The 18747-nt window shown below is 37.4% G+C and overlaps 1 protein-coding gene across 6 annotated transcripts in view; it reads right to left on the reverse strand.

Moving 5' to 3' along the window:
- Positions 1-8966: 8966 nt before the first annotated feature.
- Positions 8967-18747, reverse strand: part of COL11A1 (collagen type XI alpha 1 chain) — a 172188-nt gene continuing 162407 nt past the window's right edge. For all 6 annotated transcript variants that reach the window (XM_026067285.1, XM_026067286.1, XM_026067283.1 and 3 more), the window contains 10 exons: positions 18042-18095; positions 17039-17146; positions 16382-16435; positions 16257-16292; positions 16086-16139; positions 15047-15296; positions 12651-12763; positions 11760-11828; positions 10849-11082; positions 8967-9113 (listed from right to left, as the gene is read on the reverse strand). In XM_026067285.1, the coding sequence (XP_025923070.1) occupies positions 8967-9113; positions 10849-11082; positions 11760-11828; positions 12651-12763; positions 15047-15296; positions 16086-16139; positions 16257-16292; positions 16382-16435; positions 17039-17146; positions 18042-18095 (1119 nt within the window). The remainder of the gene's footprint in view (positions 9114-10848; positions 11083-11759; positions 11829-12650; positions 12764-15046; positions 15297-16085; positions 16140-16256; positions 16293-16381; positions 16436-17038; positions 17147-18041; positions 18096-18747) is intronic.

Here is an 18747-nt window from a genome sequence, read left to right on the forward strand (position 1 = left end):
CGCGCGGGGGGGCGGGGCCAGGCCGGCAGCCCTGCACAAGGCCGCGGCGAGGCCGCCGCTGCTAGGCCTGAAACGAGCCCGTCGGGATCAAACTCCCTCCCTGTGAAGGCGGAGGTTTTGCTCAGAAAAACCCTCCTAAGTGTCTCTACCTGTGACCCGAGCAGCAGGCTGCCGTGTACATATCTCCTCAGCTGTTCTGGCCCAGCTTTCTCTTGCTTTTTAATCTTCTCTTGTAGCATGCATGATGTTYGCAGGCGCCGCTCTGCTTTTGCCTTGTTACAGCGCTCTCCTCCGCGTGTGGGAGTCAGCCTGCATTTATTTACGGCGCTTTGAAAACATGCATCAAGCTCAGTGTTTCTCCACTGTGCTTAAATGGAAAAGGGCTGAGTRCTAGCTGGCAAAAGCTATCTCCGCTTAGCTAGGGAAAATGCTCCAGTGTCAGAAGAGCAAGAGAGCCCTAAAATACCCTGGTGGTTTTGCTTCCCCTGAATTATGTGTCTCATTAGAGTTAAGCGTATCATTTCATACACTGTCACAGCTGAGTTCCACCTGGGTTTTGTGCATCCAAATTTGCTGTATATCTATATGAAGTATTTATCGTTGYGCATATTAAGAGGGTATTAACAAACTGTGCTTGCATATGTTTCACCTTGTAGCGTGGCTTTCAAATTTGTGATTTTGCTTTCATCTTACTTTTATGGTAGATGATTCTAACCTACTCATTAAATTTAATGAGTAATCACACTAGCTAGCTGCTGTTTCTACATGGTACAGTTGTGCATACAGTCATCAGAAAGATTATACAAAACATGAGAAATGAATGCATGCATGCAAAACTGCTTAATGCCTCAAAATAGGCAAGAATCATTTCATCAGGAAATTTTTCAGGTATCATCAGTTCATCTGTATTTCCTTTTTTTATTTTTTGCYTTTTCCAGGAAAATCATCATGGAAAGATGCAACACCAAATGTGGTTCCTCAAGAGATTATGGCTTTGTTTTGTGGTTAACTTCTTCTGTAAAAATGAGAGAGACCAATTTTAATATGCAGAGGGAGTTATTATCACACTGTCATCAATGTGAACTGCACTTCCTACTGTTTTCATCTGACTCCTGTTGTAGAGACAGTTCTGAGAAGGATTATACCTCTACCTGCCCCATATGCCTCTCTGTAGTAGGAAAAAGCCACAAAATTAGGCAGCCCATGTTGTTGCCTTATTTCAGTCTACAGCTCCTAATCTGGAGGTGTGGATGGCCAATCGTCTTTGCGTTTTGTGAGTCTGGCAGCATGTTAGTGGGGGTCTGCATAGCTTTCCCAGCCTCTCCACTCTCTGTTCTCCCTCCTTCAAGTACCTGACCTTAAAAGTTATGCCTCTTATCCTCCTTTCAATGTCCTCTACTTTCCAGTGCCACCATAAAATGTGGCTGCTCCATGTGGCTGCTTCTTCTACAGCTCCTGTAGAGGAAGCACCTTCAGGAACATCTGTTGAAGACAGAATGCCTTGGGAAAGGAAGGATGGGAGAGCTAGGGACAGAGCCCAGGAGCTCCAGCCAATGCTGCAGGTATTGGTGGCACCATGTTTCTTACAGAGGTCTGTAGTGTTTGCTGCTCTTTTTAGGTGCTGTTGGTAGAAGTGAGTTTTGCTACCAGCTACCTAGGAGGCCAGTGGCACCCCTTCATAATGACTGCAGGACCAAACCCTGAGCTCTGCTTTATACCAGAACACACATACAATGCTCCCAGAGAGGGCCATGAAGATTTCTCATCCTCCTGTCCTGGGCTGGGGAGAGGAGGGAGCCAAGTCCTGCTCCCATTGCCCTTTTCCCATATATTTCCCCACTAGTTTCTTATTTCCTTTTTCCCTACACTTTCCTCCTTTCTGTTGCATACTGAGCACTGTTTTTAATTTGTTTCATTGTGCTTTTCATATGGATGCCCTTATTCAACCGTCAGTATTCTATTCCTCCCAGGGCATGGAGAAACAAACTCAGTGTGGCTATCAGTAGACTTTCTCCTCCCAGAGCAAAACTGGAAAAAAAGGCTGCAATTTCAAATGGAAACATCACAATTTAAAAAGAAACAAACAAACAACCCAAAGAGAGTGAAACATGGTTTGCTCTGTTTAGAAATGGGAATGCTGTGGAAATTTTTCACAAACTGAAATTCAATTTTTGACCATCTATGACAATAATAGTGCTTTGATCTTAATATCTGTGCATTGAGCAAGTCTGCATGCCTGGAGCAAAGTGGATATTTCTAAAATCCTTCTGAAGAATAACAAAGGGATAAGTGATCCCTTTACATCAAAATCAGAAAGTTCCTGAATACTGCATGTTATAAAGATTATATATTTATGCATTCTTCAGAACTTGTGCCTTCACATCTTACTGTGTTATCTTGTGAGCCAATCTGGGCAACAGGACCACAAAGCAGAGCTACTCTCTTGCCTGAACTGCCATTGAGATGACATTCTAATACAAAAAAAAGGCATAGGCTCAAGAGACAGCACGAATAGACTGTAAAACCTTGCCTCATTTTATTGTTAGTATTTGACAAAAAGAAGCTTTTATGTCAATAAAAATAACTTCTTTATTCTAAATCTCTCCACTTCTCATTTACATAAAATACTTTACCTGTATTAATGCTCATCCTCAAAAGACTCTGGGTGATATTTTTAGTGCCTGATTCAAAAGTCATTGAAGTCAATGATAATACTCTAGTTGACTTCACTGGGCTTTAGACCAGCCTTTCTGTGCAAGACTCCTAAGTACACTAACAAAGAACAAATTTATATCTCAGTTCCAGAAATAATAATTGTATTGGAATGTTGTCTCTGAACCTGAGTTCAGTTGAAAATCTCAACATTTACTTCATAATTTTCCATTTAAAAACTCAGTTTTATGGCTCTGCTGTAGCTGTGCTTACACTTACACCAGTGAACTACTAGATCTTGCAGGCTGAGCCTCTGGTGGCCACACAACACTATGGCCTAGCATTATTTTAGCACATTGTGTGYTGTGTTCATTTTCAAGATCTCTGTCTATGATGTATTTCAGAGGGACGTGAGGACTGACCGAGAGGCTTCTGTGTTCATTCTTGGCTCTTAGGATGATCCTGGGGACTCTTGGCAGCCTTGTTGTCCAAGCCCTGTGGGCATAGAAAGATTCTTTTAATTACCCATTTCTTACTTACTACAGTGAAAGTATAGCAAAAGATCCAGATTAGAGAACTTTTTTGGCTAGAAAAGAGTGAATCTGGTTTTCTTCCTGCTAAGAATTTTACTTACCCTCATTTAACTCGTAAAGTGGAGGCCAGAACACAGAATCAGAAAACGGTTTGCTTCACAAGTTGTTAAAGAAGAATTCTGACAAGTATGTATATCCAGTCTTCTTTATGTATGTAGAGGGATAAATGATGATAAATGTTCCATCAACTATTCTGTTTACAGTATAGTTTGGGAAGTGATTAATTACCCATTTGCTTATTATCTGTTGAGGGCTTAGTGGCAGTGTTTGTGGCAGATGTTTTTTGTTTTAAAATCATGAAGGAGGTTGAGTGATTATTCTTGCTGAGCCTTATGTTGTTCTGAAAATACCGAGTATGAGAAAAGCAATAATGTTAGTCACTTGGCAGTATAATGGCTGATAATCAGAAAATTGTAAACTGTCTCTGGTTAGTAAATATATTAGATTGTAATAGCTCATGAAATATATACTAGACATTGAAAGACAAACGAATGGTCAGCATTATCCACTGAAATGCAAATCACCAAAGGATGATGAAAGGAAATCTGGTAACAGGATAAATGTTTTTCCTGGAGAGCAAATTCTGGACTGAACAGAAAAACAACTGGGTATGAATAAATGAGGGATGCCATGGAGCCATCAAAAGAGAGAAGAAAAAACGGATACATTTACATCTTATTTTTGGATTTTATGATAACCCACTGACTTGTCCTTGATTGCTGGGACATCTTCTATTTATATATATTATGTTTTAGTAGTGTATGAGGTAATGCCAGCAAATTGGATGAACTGAATTTTAATTTCCATAGGCATTTTAATCACTGTACTAATTAGGTTTTGTTATGCTCCAGCAAGATTTATCTACAACGTATTTTTGATGTTAACAATTTTCTTAGACTGTATCAGGAAGCAGAGAAGATGCTTAGATCCCAGTGCTGCTGCTGAATTCTTAAAATCTCTTGCCTGTCTTACTGAAGTTAGCTGCGTTTTTCTGGAGATCACATCTCCACCCTTGAGAAGCTGAGGCCAAGTGAACATCTTGGAAAGGTCTTGAGAGATATGGGATAAAACATGGCCATATCTACAGTAGCATCGTGGACTTTGGCTCCACGCTCTGTCATGAGAACAGAGCCTGCATTCGCGTAGATGAGAACAAAGCCAGCCCTATTTTGGCTAGAAGAGCCCAACTATATGTCTATGTTTGCAACCGTCTTCACTACAGTAATCTTCAATGTCCTTACTGAAAACAAAATGAATAAAAAGCTTCAGAGCAGTAATTTTGGCAGTACTTTTTAGTGAATCAGCAGTGAGCCTCTTTAATAATTGGTGTACATAGAAAAGGAACACAAGACACCTTTCCACGTAAACACACTGGACATGACGTTCAATTTCCTGTCTTTATCATTTTCAAGTTATTTTTAGTGCCTTGTGTACAACAGAGAATGCTAATTCACAGAAAAATGAGTGTGCCTGTAATAGAAAAACAATTTTTTTATGACATCTTCTACCAGTCATGTGCACATGAAACTCCATTATATAATTAACAAAGCTATTACCAAGGCAAATAAACTTAAGCAAATAAATGTGCTAATTTTTTGAAGCAGATGGTAGTTTTTGATATCACAAGGTGGCTGTTATGTTAGCAATAATGAATGCCCACTTAGAATGAAAAAATATCTTCATTACATTTTATGAAGTTTTTCTAAGAGATGTGCCAATGGTGAGGATGTAGTTCCTTTGTGTATTTAGAAGTGCCTGAAATTTTGTCTTTAACTTATGTTGAAGGGAAACACCATGGCAAGGAAATTTAAACTTTTCCAGAGCTTTTAGTATTTTGCATTGTGAATAGAAGTGACTGAAGAAGATGATATTACAAAGGATATTTCATGTCAGTAATGTCTTTGACTAGTTAGGTGACTTCCTGAGTGTTACTAGGTGGGATGAAATTCACTTTTATTAGTGCCATCTCTCAGATTTGAACATCTGTATCTTTTTTACATCTGCATTTCATATTGCAAAGAAGTTTTAGTCAAAGTTATGGTAAGGAGTGGCCTACTTTAATATTAATACAGTCTACAACATTTACAACATGATACTGGAAAAAGACAAGAAGAGCTGTCAGTTTAGAAAGTGATGTTACACTAAGATGTTATGTATGAAGCAAGTTACTTAGCAGTGGATGGGTCTGGAAAATACTCATTTCTGGATGCCTCTCAATTTTAAAATAAGGCATCCAGCTGGTGGATCTTGCACTATGGCGAGCAGCTAACCTGCAACAAGAGGTGGCCTGGTTCTGTGCTGGGAAATGGGCAAAGCAGCCAGTCCTAAAGAAGTCAAAGGAGTTGATATTCCCCAGTCATGGATTAGAAAGAGAAAAGGAGAGAGAGAGAGAGAAAGAGAAAGAGAGAGAGAGGAGAACAAACCCTATACCAATACACAAGACAGTTTATACCTCCATAGTTGTAGCTTGTCATATAAGTCTCTGTCACGTGACCATGTTAACTTTGACACTACATTGCCTCAATCCATAGCATTATCCCTTGGCTTGAGGTTGCTGAATCTGTTTACTCCATTTCTATGCAACCAGTACAGCAACATACCTGTTTGCACTAAAGAAACCTCTTACCRTCTCCACTACAGCTTCTCCCTCTTTAGAGAGAGGATCGAAACAAGCTTTAAAGAAAAACTGCCCATTCTGCTTTGAGGTGGTGTGAAACCTCAGGATCGCAGAACATCTGAGTTCAATTTTGCTAGCTTACAGATGTAAAATTGAGAAGTCATGTAACAATTTCAATCTCTTTGTGATTACACAGAGTTTTAATTTGCAGTGTAACATACATTGATCCATGTTTTATTATAGACTCGGTTAAGGAAGGAATTTAGCCCACACAGTTTTAGAGTTTTTTAATAGCATATGATGAATCCTAGGTTTTATGTTTTCATGTCTAGCAGCATTTATTAATTATAGAGACTGAAGTTTATTTAATGGAAAGACTAATGTGTGAGTTTTGATATGAAATTTGTTTCTGTTGTGAAGAGTGCTCTTTTCTCTTTAAGCACTGCAAATATGAGAGACTTTTGTGGGGGCAAAATAAATAGCATAATTTGTGCTTGGAGGCTAAAAATATATAACAGCAATTTTTCCACTTTAATCAGAAATTTTGAGAGAACAAGAACAGCACATTGAAAACAGTGAATGGTTAAAGAGGGGTTAGAATAATTAGCAGTGGTGAGTTACTTTTATGAAAAAAATAAATAGTAAGGTACCTGGCTAAGACATTGAGAAGGTTTAAGGAATACTTCTGATGGTTAGGTTTCTTGCCTGACAGGTGTGAAGACTCAGGTTCAGTTCTTCCTTTGGGATGCTCTCAACATGAACCTTGGCAACACACCTAGGACCGATTTCAGAAAGGATCTGGGTTGCTTTGTCTTCTTACATCCACCATTGCACTCTTAGAACGCCAGAATGCTGTAACCTAATCCTGACTCGGCCGAATCATAACCACCTTTTTGAGTCCTCAAAAATATTTAGTGGATTAAAAATCAAAAAAATTTTTGAGGAGGGCCCTGAATCCTGGTCTTCCTTCTCCTAGATGACATGTTCTGTCTCTAGTTTGGACCCCTCACTGGTTCTGCTTCAGCTATCTAAAACAAGGTTCTGCAAATTTTATGTGTTCAATAGTTTCTAGGTCTTGCTCTTAGTTCTTGTCTTCAGTTTCCCATGAATAAATAGGGTGGTTTGCCTGCCTTATGGGATCCTGTGAGGATAAGCACATCATAGATTATGAAGCACTCAGGCATTGCAGTTTGTAAGACAGTGGCTGCATAAACCAGTTCAGGTTCTTGCCTTGTGTTTCATGGCACTATGTGGGCTGCTGCAGCTACATATCCTTACAAACTAAAAAAGAAATTATATAGGTCAGCCCCTGCTGCATACTGTCAATGACAGCACCATCACCTTTGCTATTAACGCTTCTCATCCCAGTGCTGTTGCCCAGTGCTTGCCAGAACATGTAGTAAGAGTGGGTTTTTTTGAGTTGGGATGGTCTGGAAGCAGAATGATGTTACACTACTGACAGTGGGTGAGAGTTTTGGACTTCAAAAAAACAGAATGACCAATCCAGGTAGACAAGACTTGATTTTATTAATAAAATTTGTATTTTCCTCTTTGAGGTGACAGTTACAAACTTTGGTTCAAAAATAAAAGAAATTATGAACAGCAAGAAGTTGACTTTTGAAATCTCACTTTCACATGTATAATTGCGCATGAGAAAATACCAGTTGGAAATGAGCCAGCAGAAGCTAGTACTATTTAATTTAACAATTTATAAGACATAGAAACAAACATTTATTTTCAAATCTTACATATATTATGAAAAATAATTACAAAAGGATTTCTGTTGTAAAGTTAAAATGTAATTTCTACTTCCAGCTACCTGAATGAAATGTTCAGAGGGAAGGCCAAACCAACCTTTTTGTGAGATTTGAATAGCAAATTGTAACACTTTGGGTCAAAACCAGCTCTGTTAGAAGCAGTCCCCTCATATGTTGCTTAGCAACTAGGTAGAATCACATGACCTAGACATATTGCATCCCTGGCCTTCAGTTGAAATAACAGGAAAAAGAATTCATATTAATGGGATGGGCAAATATTGTATAGGACCATTCTGTGGACCTTTTAGTATCCCATTCAGGAAACAAGTATCCATCATTGCCCACATAAAATCTAAGTAAACACTGCAAAAATCCATAAATAATTGTTTAGAATCCAGTTTTAATATTTATGCAGATCAAAGAAGCACAATGGAAACAAATTCAGATAAGATGCAAAAAAAAAAAAAAAGGAAAGCTATATGGCTAACCATTTAATTCACATAGATTTTAACAGATCTCTTACACAGAAGTTGTGTTTTTTCTTTTTGCATATTTTCACCACCCCAAAAATATAAACTTGCTTATTTTAGGTATATACAGGTATCTTAAGAAATCCTGGAATCTGAGACGAAAATAAAAAGTCTGAGGTATAGCACCATGGAACACAGCACCTCTGGGGGTGCTTTCATTCTGGAAATTCATCATCACTGAGTAATATCAGCAGAAAAGGATTGTTTTGAGTGTGCTGCTCAAGGTCTTCCAGTTTTGCCACCTGAAGTTTTGTTGGTGGCTTCAAATAACAAAGCTCTTCAACATCAATATATACAAAGGGATTTTATTATTAATCAGAAAGTGTAATTGGATTCACTGGCAATTACAGCTTTATTTTTCAGAATACACACACAGTATTGACAATGTAGTTTTGTAATTATAAAATAAGAGCCAGATGCAATTCAGAGACACATGCAAGTTTTGGAAATGGACAGAGAAATAACAGTATAGTACTGTACACAGAATAATTACAGTTTATTAAACACACTTTCTTAACACCTCTTTGTTGTAATGGAAGGAGCACCATGTCGTTCATTTTTTTACAGCACCAAAGAAATCCAAAGGGGGGGATGTTCATAAAGTGAGCCCTATGTTGTCTGTCTCTGCCACAGCATCTTTGCCAAATACGTTTAAGTCATGTGATTCTGGCCCTACAAGGGCAACAGTTACTTTCTAGATACATACACAGCAAGACGTATTTTCTATGCCATCCTTATTCAAAACTTGCATGTGGCATGAACTGGGTTGGTAGCACCAATGTGCAACGTTTTTGTTGATCTGATCTTTGTCCTAAGCTTAACCAAGGAAACAGACAGGACCAACCTCAAATCCAAACTTCTGATTCTGATCACCAAAGTCATTGATCATCACATCAACGATAGGCACTTGGTCTATTTTAGGTGTGTTGATTTCAATCACCGTCTTTGCATAGCCCTTTCTTGACTGTTAAAAAAGAAGCAAAACAAATCACACATGGTTATATTTCAGAGCAGTAAGCATGTGCTACATATCTTCATAGGATACCTCTGAAGTGTAGAATTTATAAATGATTGCCCTTCATGTACCAGACATTACAAACCCTAAAGCATGAAAGTAGGTTTCATTATTGACATTTATATTTTATTAGGATTTTATTTTAAAAATAGGATACTGGATTTTAGGAAGAGATCAGCCCATAGCTTTTTGACTTACTAAAATAAGCCTACAGAATTATCTAAGACATTTAATGTTCCTTAGGGAATTCTGAGTTTACACATATATTGTTTAATGAATAATAATAATACTGTCATAGCAGACTTCTTTGTGAAGAAATCACTAATTAATTCTGAGAGACAGAAGCAAGATCTGCTTATAAGAAGAAAAACTGTAACCTTCTCACAAGATATAACAGCAACTGTTTGGACATAAAAGGAAATAGTCTGAAAGGACTACTAGCTGTTGCACTTGAAAACTGAATTTGAAGATTATAAAAGCTTAGCCACACCCTTCCTTCCTCATAGAGGCTCTCCGTCTCTTTTGGATATCATCTAGCCAAGTCATGTTAGTTATTAGGATTGCATTTTGTTCAGATGGTCTCCTGTGTCTTGCTGAGACCCCTCCCAGCTGTGCCAGGGTCTTAGAGCTTAGATGAGCATTCAAGTTGGTCAATCTGAGTGTTCTCAGTTTAGTGATGGTSCTACACCCTAAATCAGTTCCACTTCTCTCTGGAGGTCTATACTCACCCACTGTGGGTAATGAAAGCTAAATAAAGATACAGGACATACAGAAGGACTGACATGAAATAGGCATGTATTAGAATCCCATTACTGAGGTGAGAAGACCCTGCATCTAGCCTAGCTGTCTCTCTGTCTCAGAGCTGGCTCTCTATCCTTACGCTTTCAGGTCGCTGATTCTCTGTCACTGATTTCTCAGGAACTGGCTTCAAAATGCTGACATATCAGAACACACAATGATTAATGGCAATGAGAACTGTCACTTGTTGCTTTGATGTTTTTGTTTCAAAGTGTTCAGTGCAGACCATTCTGCTTCTGAAGAGAGGTAACATATGCTATGCCTGCAAAGACCCTCTTGGAGAGGCGGTCAGAGAGCTGTTACATGTTTGGGCCGTGACTTTAGCAGGGCTGAGAGAGAAGTATGAAAAGTACAATCCACGGACTTCAGCTGGCTTTGGTTACCAAAACTGAGAAAAGGAAATACAGTGTCACATATCAAACTACGTAATTAATTCACCACATTTGGCATATATATGTGCCTTAGTTAATACATGTTTTTACTGCATTCACTAAATAATCTGTCTGTGCATGCCTTAATTTTGAGTATAAATATATCCTGCTGAAGGGCTGCCTCTTCTGCTGTTGCTTGTTTGCTTTTGTTCTTCTCTTATACTGCGCATACTAAGAAGAAAACTAGTTTCAGCACATTGGTGCTGACAGCCTGTATCCATGCTAGGATAGTTCCATTTCTGTTACTTGGCTTATGGTAAATATTTTAGATACATATATGAAAATTAAGTAGTAGACTATCTAATGTAGTTAAAATCTACCAAAAGGCAGCGTATTGAAAATGAAGTCTTTAAAAAGCTTTTCTCAGAAGAARGCTGGGAAAAGAATGAATTGGTTTGATTTGTACTTTAATTGACAGGTTAGTTTAGTAAAGAATATTCTGAACTTCTACTTACTGCACAGCCATCGTGAAGAGCTTTGATGTAAGGATTGTTGTCATAAGACATCTCTTCATCATTTGATCCTAAGAATCTCAGTGCTTTGTCATAGCTGTCAGATGATGCATCATGCCAAGCTACTGACTGATGACAGTTGTAAGTGAAATTTTGTCTGGCAGAGGCACTCAGTAGTTTCAGGAATGTCATTTGGACCATATTAATGGAATTGCCTTCAACATCCAAATAAGAAAGCTGGAAAATATAAGAAGTCACATGAAAATTTAGCTGTTTCCTTGCTAAAATGAAAATTAGAAAATTATTGTTGATAAAAGAACCACATAACAGGCCTTCATATAAAATCAACCAATGCATACCATTTTATTGGATTTTAAAGTTCAATAAAGCTATGACTCAGTAAACAGATTTTCATGTGGTAGCAATACATTTATGATGAAGAACTATTAATTTTAGCTTCATTCTAATGGAAAAGACAGAGAATTAACCCCACCATATAGTGTAAAACAGCAAAATCTTTGAGAATTTGGTTTTGGTTAATTATAATGTTATGCCAGCCTGCAGTCTCATTTTTGCATACTCAGTGTATCTCCAGTTACCCAGAATGGGGCAGGGGATCTGTGCTCCAGCTGCTTTACTAAGGTTCAGCAGTGATGTGTGGTCTGCCAGAAGCCAGATCCTCACCATCAGTTGTGCAGATGACCATAGGCACCGTTGTGCATTTGCAATATAATGGGACAATACAGAGCAGGCTCCTGCTGTCCAGTGGACAAGAGGCCATGTAGCTGCTCTCATATTTAGGGCAAAAGGGCTGGGGCTGAGGAGTCTTTATTTTTTTATCATCTGATTAAAATTCCAATCCTGATCACTGATAACATGAGCTTGAGTTGTGAATTACTGCATGTTGCGCTTACCAGTTTGCCTCTCTTAAATTCACTAAACCAAGATCCTGGGTTCTCCTTTGGCCATGAGGAAATTCTAACCTGTGTGGTAAAACACCAGAGTCTGTAAATATTTAAAGCATGTAACAGCTATGAAAGTTTTAAATTACCTGGGACAAATTTCACATCAGAGAGTAAACAATGATTCTTCTTTCTGAGATTTCAGCCTCTTTAAAGGTCTAGAATAGGATATTTTTCTTGGATAGAATGCCTTCAGATTAGTGACTTTAAATGTAATCAGAGATGATAGTGTATAAAGACAGATAATTCTATTTAAGGGAGATGCTGTTGTCATCTCTTAAGGTTCAGGTAAGTTGCTGGTATAAATTGTTCCTGTGAAGAGTGTCTAAATTAGAGTTTTCACTGGTGTTGACACTGATAGATCTCTTGCTTAGACAAGCTTTTAGAAAGCCTTCCTCTGCACCATATGCCCCTTAGAGGTAATTTATAGCAATGAGTGAGAACACTGTTAATATGTAGTGTTTTACATCTACTTTGCATAGGTATAAATGAATAGGTATAAGTGAAACCACAAGGAAAACATTGTAAGAGTTTAGCTTTTTGGTGTCAGTTGCCAAATCTTGCACTCTAAAACCTGGCTGCACAGCTGTGTTGCATCCTGAAATGCAGTGAAAGGTTAGCAAGCAGGTGCGTAAAAAGCTGATCAAAAAAAAGAGYAAAAATGCTATTTGTTGACTCCGTGTACCATTTTACTGCTTCATTCAGATTTATGCAAATTTAAATGTAATAATTAGCTTGCAAGAGAGACAGATAAATGAAAATGTGACAGTTTAATTATCCTGTTTAGTTCAACATTGCAACAGCATAGTCAACAGGCAATGGAATACATAGACTGGTACTTACTCCTTCAGATTTCTTATCTGGGTAGATGCAAGTTTCCCCACCTGCTGTGAAATTGCAGTACACTTTGAAGGAGTCTCCAGAACAGCCCTGGTTAGGATCAATCCAATATTCCCCTAAAACAAATGAGAAAAGATCTGCTTAAGATAATGGAAATGGTATTTGGAAGATCCAGGTTTTACTGCTACCTATTGTTCCTCCAAAGTTTGAAGCAGAGAGTTATTTTAATGACTAGGAAAAAAACATTTTTTTCTGCCTTGTATTTTTTGTTGTTGTTGTTGTTTATGAAAGATAAGACCAGGATCAAAGTCTATTTTTAATTCATGACGTTTATTTTTGTCTGATTTTATTTCAAACCATGACTATGTTGCAGAATATTGTTAAGGTTTTGGAGGAACTGCAGTGTAGCATCACAGGGGCTGAACTATGCTGCAGAGACCTCAGCCTAGAGGAGGAAGGATATTATGTGTGAAACGTACATTGCAGGTCTCAACAATTCAGCCATTTAGATATTTTAGCTAGAAGGATAATTTGTAACTGTGGTGATAGCATTCAGAAACACAGCAGAGACAGCCTTAGGCAGAAGCAAGCCATGGCCTAGTGCAGAGAGATAAACCTAGGGTCCTTTTCATATATAACCACATGGAAAGACTGTGGCACAGCGTGTGGTGAGATCATAGCTGTCACAAGCGCCTAAAGCTTCCCTTGAGAGACATATACAGTACCTCAAGCGCAGATTTTTTTTACTACTGGTTTGTGAAGCTGCAACACTGGAGAAACTCCAGGCTGTTTTAGATGATAAAAACACCTTAAGTAATTCTTGGTTAGGTGACACAGTGGGAAAGACAGTTAAACTTGAATATGCTTCTCATAGTTTCACCAGTCCTACCAGAGATGGGATTGACACGTTTGAGAATTCAGGCTCTAAAATGCTGGGGTGAATTAAGGCTTGGGATGAAAGAGAGCTGCAGTCAATCCAAGGTCCATTAAAATCAATGCATTTTGGAATCCACTATTCTAAGTACAATGATGATTTCTGTGATGTGGGTCCTTACCCTCTGCTAGTTTCAGAGCGGACACCAAATGATGTTCTGACACTACTGTTCTCATCAAGTTTCAAGTAAATAGTGTTAAGTTTTGAAGAGGCATTATAAAACCTTCCACCAGTTCTGTCTTCTGAATACAAGGCTTAGATGAAGCATTTATGGTATTATAAAATTCTATTGATCTAGGCTGTATTTACTGAAAACAGGCTTTCCTACCTATAAGTTGTTCCCCTTGAGAATTTTCTATTTTAATGAATGCATTTACTTTTATTTTAACCAAATTAAGTTCACTTTGATATGAAGAAAGCTCCAAAAAAAAAAGCAAATACTGGTAAATGAAGAAGTCAAATGTTCTATAGGAAGCATTCATTATTATAGAGGTACCGAATTCTAAAATATGTGCTTTTCATATAGCACATACACTATCTAACTACTCCTCAAGGCAACCATCTGTTTTTATCTATCTTGAATGAAAGCAATAAAGTATTATTAAACTGTCAACATCTATTTTTCCTCCCATTTAAAAACAGAAAAATATTGCTTTGAACTAGGGAAAATATTCACTGCAATTGAAAAAAATATGAAAGCATGAGAACTCTGTGAAGGCTGGCTTTCATTTAAAGCTTTCCAGAGGGGTAAACTCAGTTAGAAAAAAGAAATAAACAACAAAGAATAATTAAATGAAGATACTTCTTCAGAACATAGTGTCTAGTTCATACTGTTCTGCATTTTATTAAGCTAGTACTTACTAGCATTAAACAGTATCAGAGAAACTTGCATGGCTAGCTTCTGAACTTTACAGAATAGTGATCATTCACTAGACCAAATTATGGTTTCTAAGTGTAAAATAATAGTGAATATTTTTAATAGTAAGCCTTATATAATACCAATGCTAATTTTTTTATACTACACTAAAATATACAAATACTAAAATATCATTTTTCTTTAGATTTAAAATAGCTATAAGCTATCCCAGCATGTTGACATTTGTGATTATACTTCCTTTGATCTAAATGGCATCAATCTTTCATCCTCTTCCTGTTTGGGTAGTTCTGGAAATGCAAGGCTCACCTTTCTAAACAATCACTGTTGTCTTCTTAGCAATTTTAAAAGTTTTAAATCTAAAACCATAGCAGGTTACTTATTTAAAGAATTTTAGCTTTACCAACAGAGAATCTCTATACTCACATTTTATAAATAGCACATTTTTATACCTGCAAGACTAGATTTAATGAGACTGTATTTACTGAGCAACTGTATTAAACATCTACCAATAACTGTTGACTCTGCCAGTGTATCTTAGCAGATCATAACCTCAGCCTTGTTTGCCTTTGTCATGCAATATTAACATACCATCTGGGAAGYCTGGGTGGCAGAGTTGCAGATCTTTGCAAGTTCGGGCTGGGTTGTTCTGCGTGCCCATTGGATACTTCATATGCTCAATGTCTTGCTTCAATGAATTCAGTGAACCGAAGATCTCCTCCATGCCATCAGAATAATCCAGAATATTATCACCAACGTCGGATAACATGTAATCAGGAGATCTTCTTGTCTTTTTGGGTGACTGGATTGGCAGTGGCTGGATTACCTCACCTGGAGGACCCTGAGTGGAAAACAGCATATCTAGTTACCTTTTCTGTTTGTTTTCCAGCTGCATAATTGCATGCAGGAAGAACAGAGAACCTGGCTTGGAGGTACTTTGAAYAGGCTTTCTTCAAGATCTTTATTTCTTTATTTCACTTACTTTCTTCTGATTTATGCAGACTTGCTTTGATTTAGTTGCAGAAGAACAGATTGTGTGGGAGGCTGAACTAATGCTCTGCTCTAAACTCTTCTCACTGCATTGCCATTTGGGGAAGAGTGTGCTGCCCTCACCTAAGTGTGCAGTACTGAATTGCAATTGCCTTTTTATCCCTGGCAGTTCTCCAAAGCAGAGGGGTAGCCTATAACAAATAAAAACTGTGGATGTTTCCTATATAAAACTTTAAAATTCCACTTGGGATCTATAAAGCAATATTTCATTTCAAGAAATTGAAACACTTCATTCAGATTTTGACTGTTTTCATTTTAGATTGTTGTAATATGAAAAAGAAATAGTAGAAACAGAAGAGTATTCACAGTCAGAAACCAAAATCATTCCATTTGCAGTGCTTCAGTGTGACACATTAAATCATTATTGCAAGTTTTTATTTCATTTTTTATTTCTAATGGATTTTTCAGAGCAGACAATGTATTTCTATGTCTGGTGGATACRTGTTTTCTGACAAATGAAATGTCAAACAATTACAATTTTTTTCCTTATGTGCAAGTTCACAAATGCTGTTTGCAACCCCTGTGATAACAGGATCATTCTGTCAGTACAATGTTCATGCTTTGTCAAGTTATTACTTACTGGAGGACCGGGTGGACCAGGTAAACCACTGTCACCCTTTTGACCAGCAGGGCCCTATAAAGCAATGAAAGAAATGCAGTGTTGACTACGTAAAATGTAAATAACACTGTTAAAAAATAAGACTCACAAAAGTAAAGTAAAATAACAAAAATATGGAGGAGAATTACTCACACTGGATCCTTTGGAACCTTTTGGACCTTGGGGACCCTAAGGGCAAGAACATATATGTATAGTTGGTGCATACTGCATACAAGATAGGAATGTTTTGAGCAGGATGATGAGATGAAATTACTTACAGGTAAACCAGGAGGACCAGGGGGTCCGAGTGGACCAGCAGGACCGGAAATTCCCTAAGAAAGAATAAGCACAGAACTAAAGTATTCTGCATACTGCATCACTAGGACTGGATAAAAAATGTGTATCTAATGAAAAGGTAGTCCTACTAAGTGTCCAACTCTGTAAGTTTTGACTTAGGCTCTTCAATGGGGAAGGCCGTAAATAGTCTTTAAATTTAAAATATTATCTGACAGTTCGAGTTGCATGTAGTTGTTCTCACTCTCCAGCATTTACAGTCATGACCCTGTGCCCTTCAGATCTGTTCAGAAGCCTCACTTTTTACACAGAGTCTAAAAACGTGACTTAATAAGTAGGAGAAAAGAAGCTACCTGGGTTAGTACAATTAATACATGTGAATAGATTGGTGCTATTAATTTTACCTTGTCCCTAACTTATGTGTACGTGCTTTCCTTCATCTTCTGAAACACTCTGTGATCTGGTTTTAAGCTGTTTAACTTCAACTATGTTTGTACAATGCCTAGGAAAGTTCTGACCTCTAGCAGGAGATTGGCTGTTATTGTTCATAGTAACTTTATATGTCTCTCACAAGAAGACTGGAATACACACTCTTTGCTTGTACAGAATTTGAATTATGAACAGAAGTATGTTTTACTCACTGCATCACCCTTGGCTCCAGGAGATCCCTGTGGGCCAGGGAGACCCCTGTCACCCTTTTCACCCTGTTCTCCTGGAGGTCCAATCAGCCCAATCAAACCAGGATGTCCCTAGACAACAGAAGAAAATAAACTTAAAGCTCAATATATATTAAGTAGATGTGCTATGCAAACACACAAATTAGGGCTTTCAAAAGTCATCACTATTGCTAGTCCATCAATTAACCTGAAAACAGATTATTCCGAAAGGATATTCATTTGTTGTTAGGTAGTTTTTGGACACAGAGATTACTTGCAAGCTGTGACTGCTTATTCAGTGAAAGAGATCTAAGTGCAACATAATCAGTTCTTATTGAAACCGATAGAGAAATAACAATACACATAGGTATGGATTTCATACCAGCTTTCAAAATGAGATACTATAAGGATATTATAGAGTTGCACATTTGTTTCCACAAGTATATAGCTGTTTAAACAGCTTATCCAAGCATATAAACAAAAACTGTAATTCACAAGATATAATCGTATTCCTACCCTTTCTCTTTACAGTTCTTCTCTGATACCCAAACAGTCAATATATTTTGGGGACTCCATTAGAATATCCTATCTCAGATCTTTCAACCCATTACTGCAAAAGAAAGTATTGTAGCTGATTTGTTGTTTAAAAATAAAAATCTCTAATTTTGTTTTTGTAAAACAAAAGGCTCTCTTTACATCAATGTCTTTAGGGTCTTCATTGCAATAAAAATCACTTACATGGTCAATAGATTACTACACAGGCAATAATCCTTTTCTTTCTGCCTGCCTCTAGGATATAAGATGTGGCTTAAAACTTCACAGTTAATATTAAGGCTGTGGGGAGCTGATTGATAGCTACCATAAGTTGTATTGCTTTCTGATATGAAAACGACAGTGCTTCTTACTGGTGATTTTATACAGACTTTTGGAGTGGGTCAAAACTACACAGGCACAAACAACAAATCAAAAGGGAGATGTTCTCACATACCTTCTCTCCTTTGGAACCTGGATCTCCTTTCAAGCCAGGCAAGCCAGGTGGACCCTAAATAAATAAAGGGAAACAATGTTAAAATAAGTTTTAATGTATTGCACAAATGATGTTTTCCTGAAATATTAAAGGCAATGTAAGTTAAAGTACAGAGTCATTCAGTGGCTGATAGTTCTGACTGATGGCATGTGAGGTAGGACCCAAGATAACACTGACATGTGTGTTTAAAAAGGCATAATGCTGCTACTGTAGCATTTAAATTACTTTATAATTAGAAAACTATAAAGGGCTTTATGATTAGAAATCTATGAAGAGGGTCAATTAAAATTCTTAAATAGCACTGAAAGCATCCAATGAAGCATGTGATATATAAACAAATAAATTAATTTTTGTTGATTAGCTTAACTTTCCTTGTGGTTACATTGCATGCTTTCAATTATTCTTCCACCGTTATTATTGTACCTATCCAGTTATAAGACAGTAGCATGAATATTCTTAAATTGCTTATTTTAGCCCATTCTTTCATCAAATGATGGAAAATATTCTCTTAATTTGTTTTCTTCCAGTTTACTAAAGCTCAGTAAGATTTTTGCAGAATTTAAATGAGTTGCTTATCATAACTGCTTCTCAATATTGTTTTTTTGTTGGAGAACTACTTCATATGTTGGTTCACTACTCAAGACACTATCCTGGGATTATGGTTTCC

Source organism: Apteryx rowi, unplaced genomic scaffold (genome assembly GCF_003343035.1).
Source record: "Apteryx rowi isolate R43461 unplaced genomic scaffold, aptRow1 scaffold_258, whole genome shotgun sequence".
Lineage (NCBI taxonomy): Eukaryota > Metazoa > Chordata > Aves > Apterygiformes > Apterygidae > Apteryx > Apteryx rowi.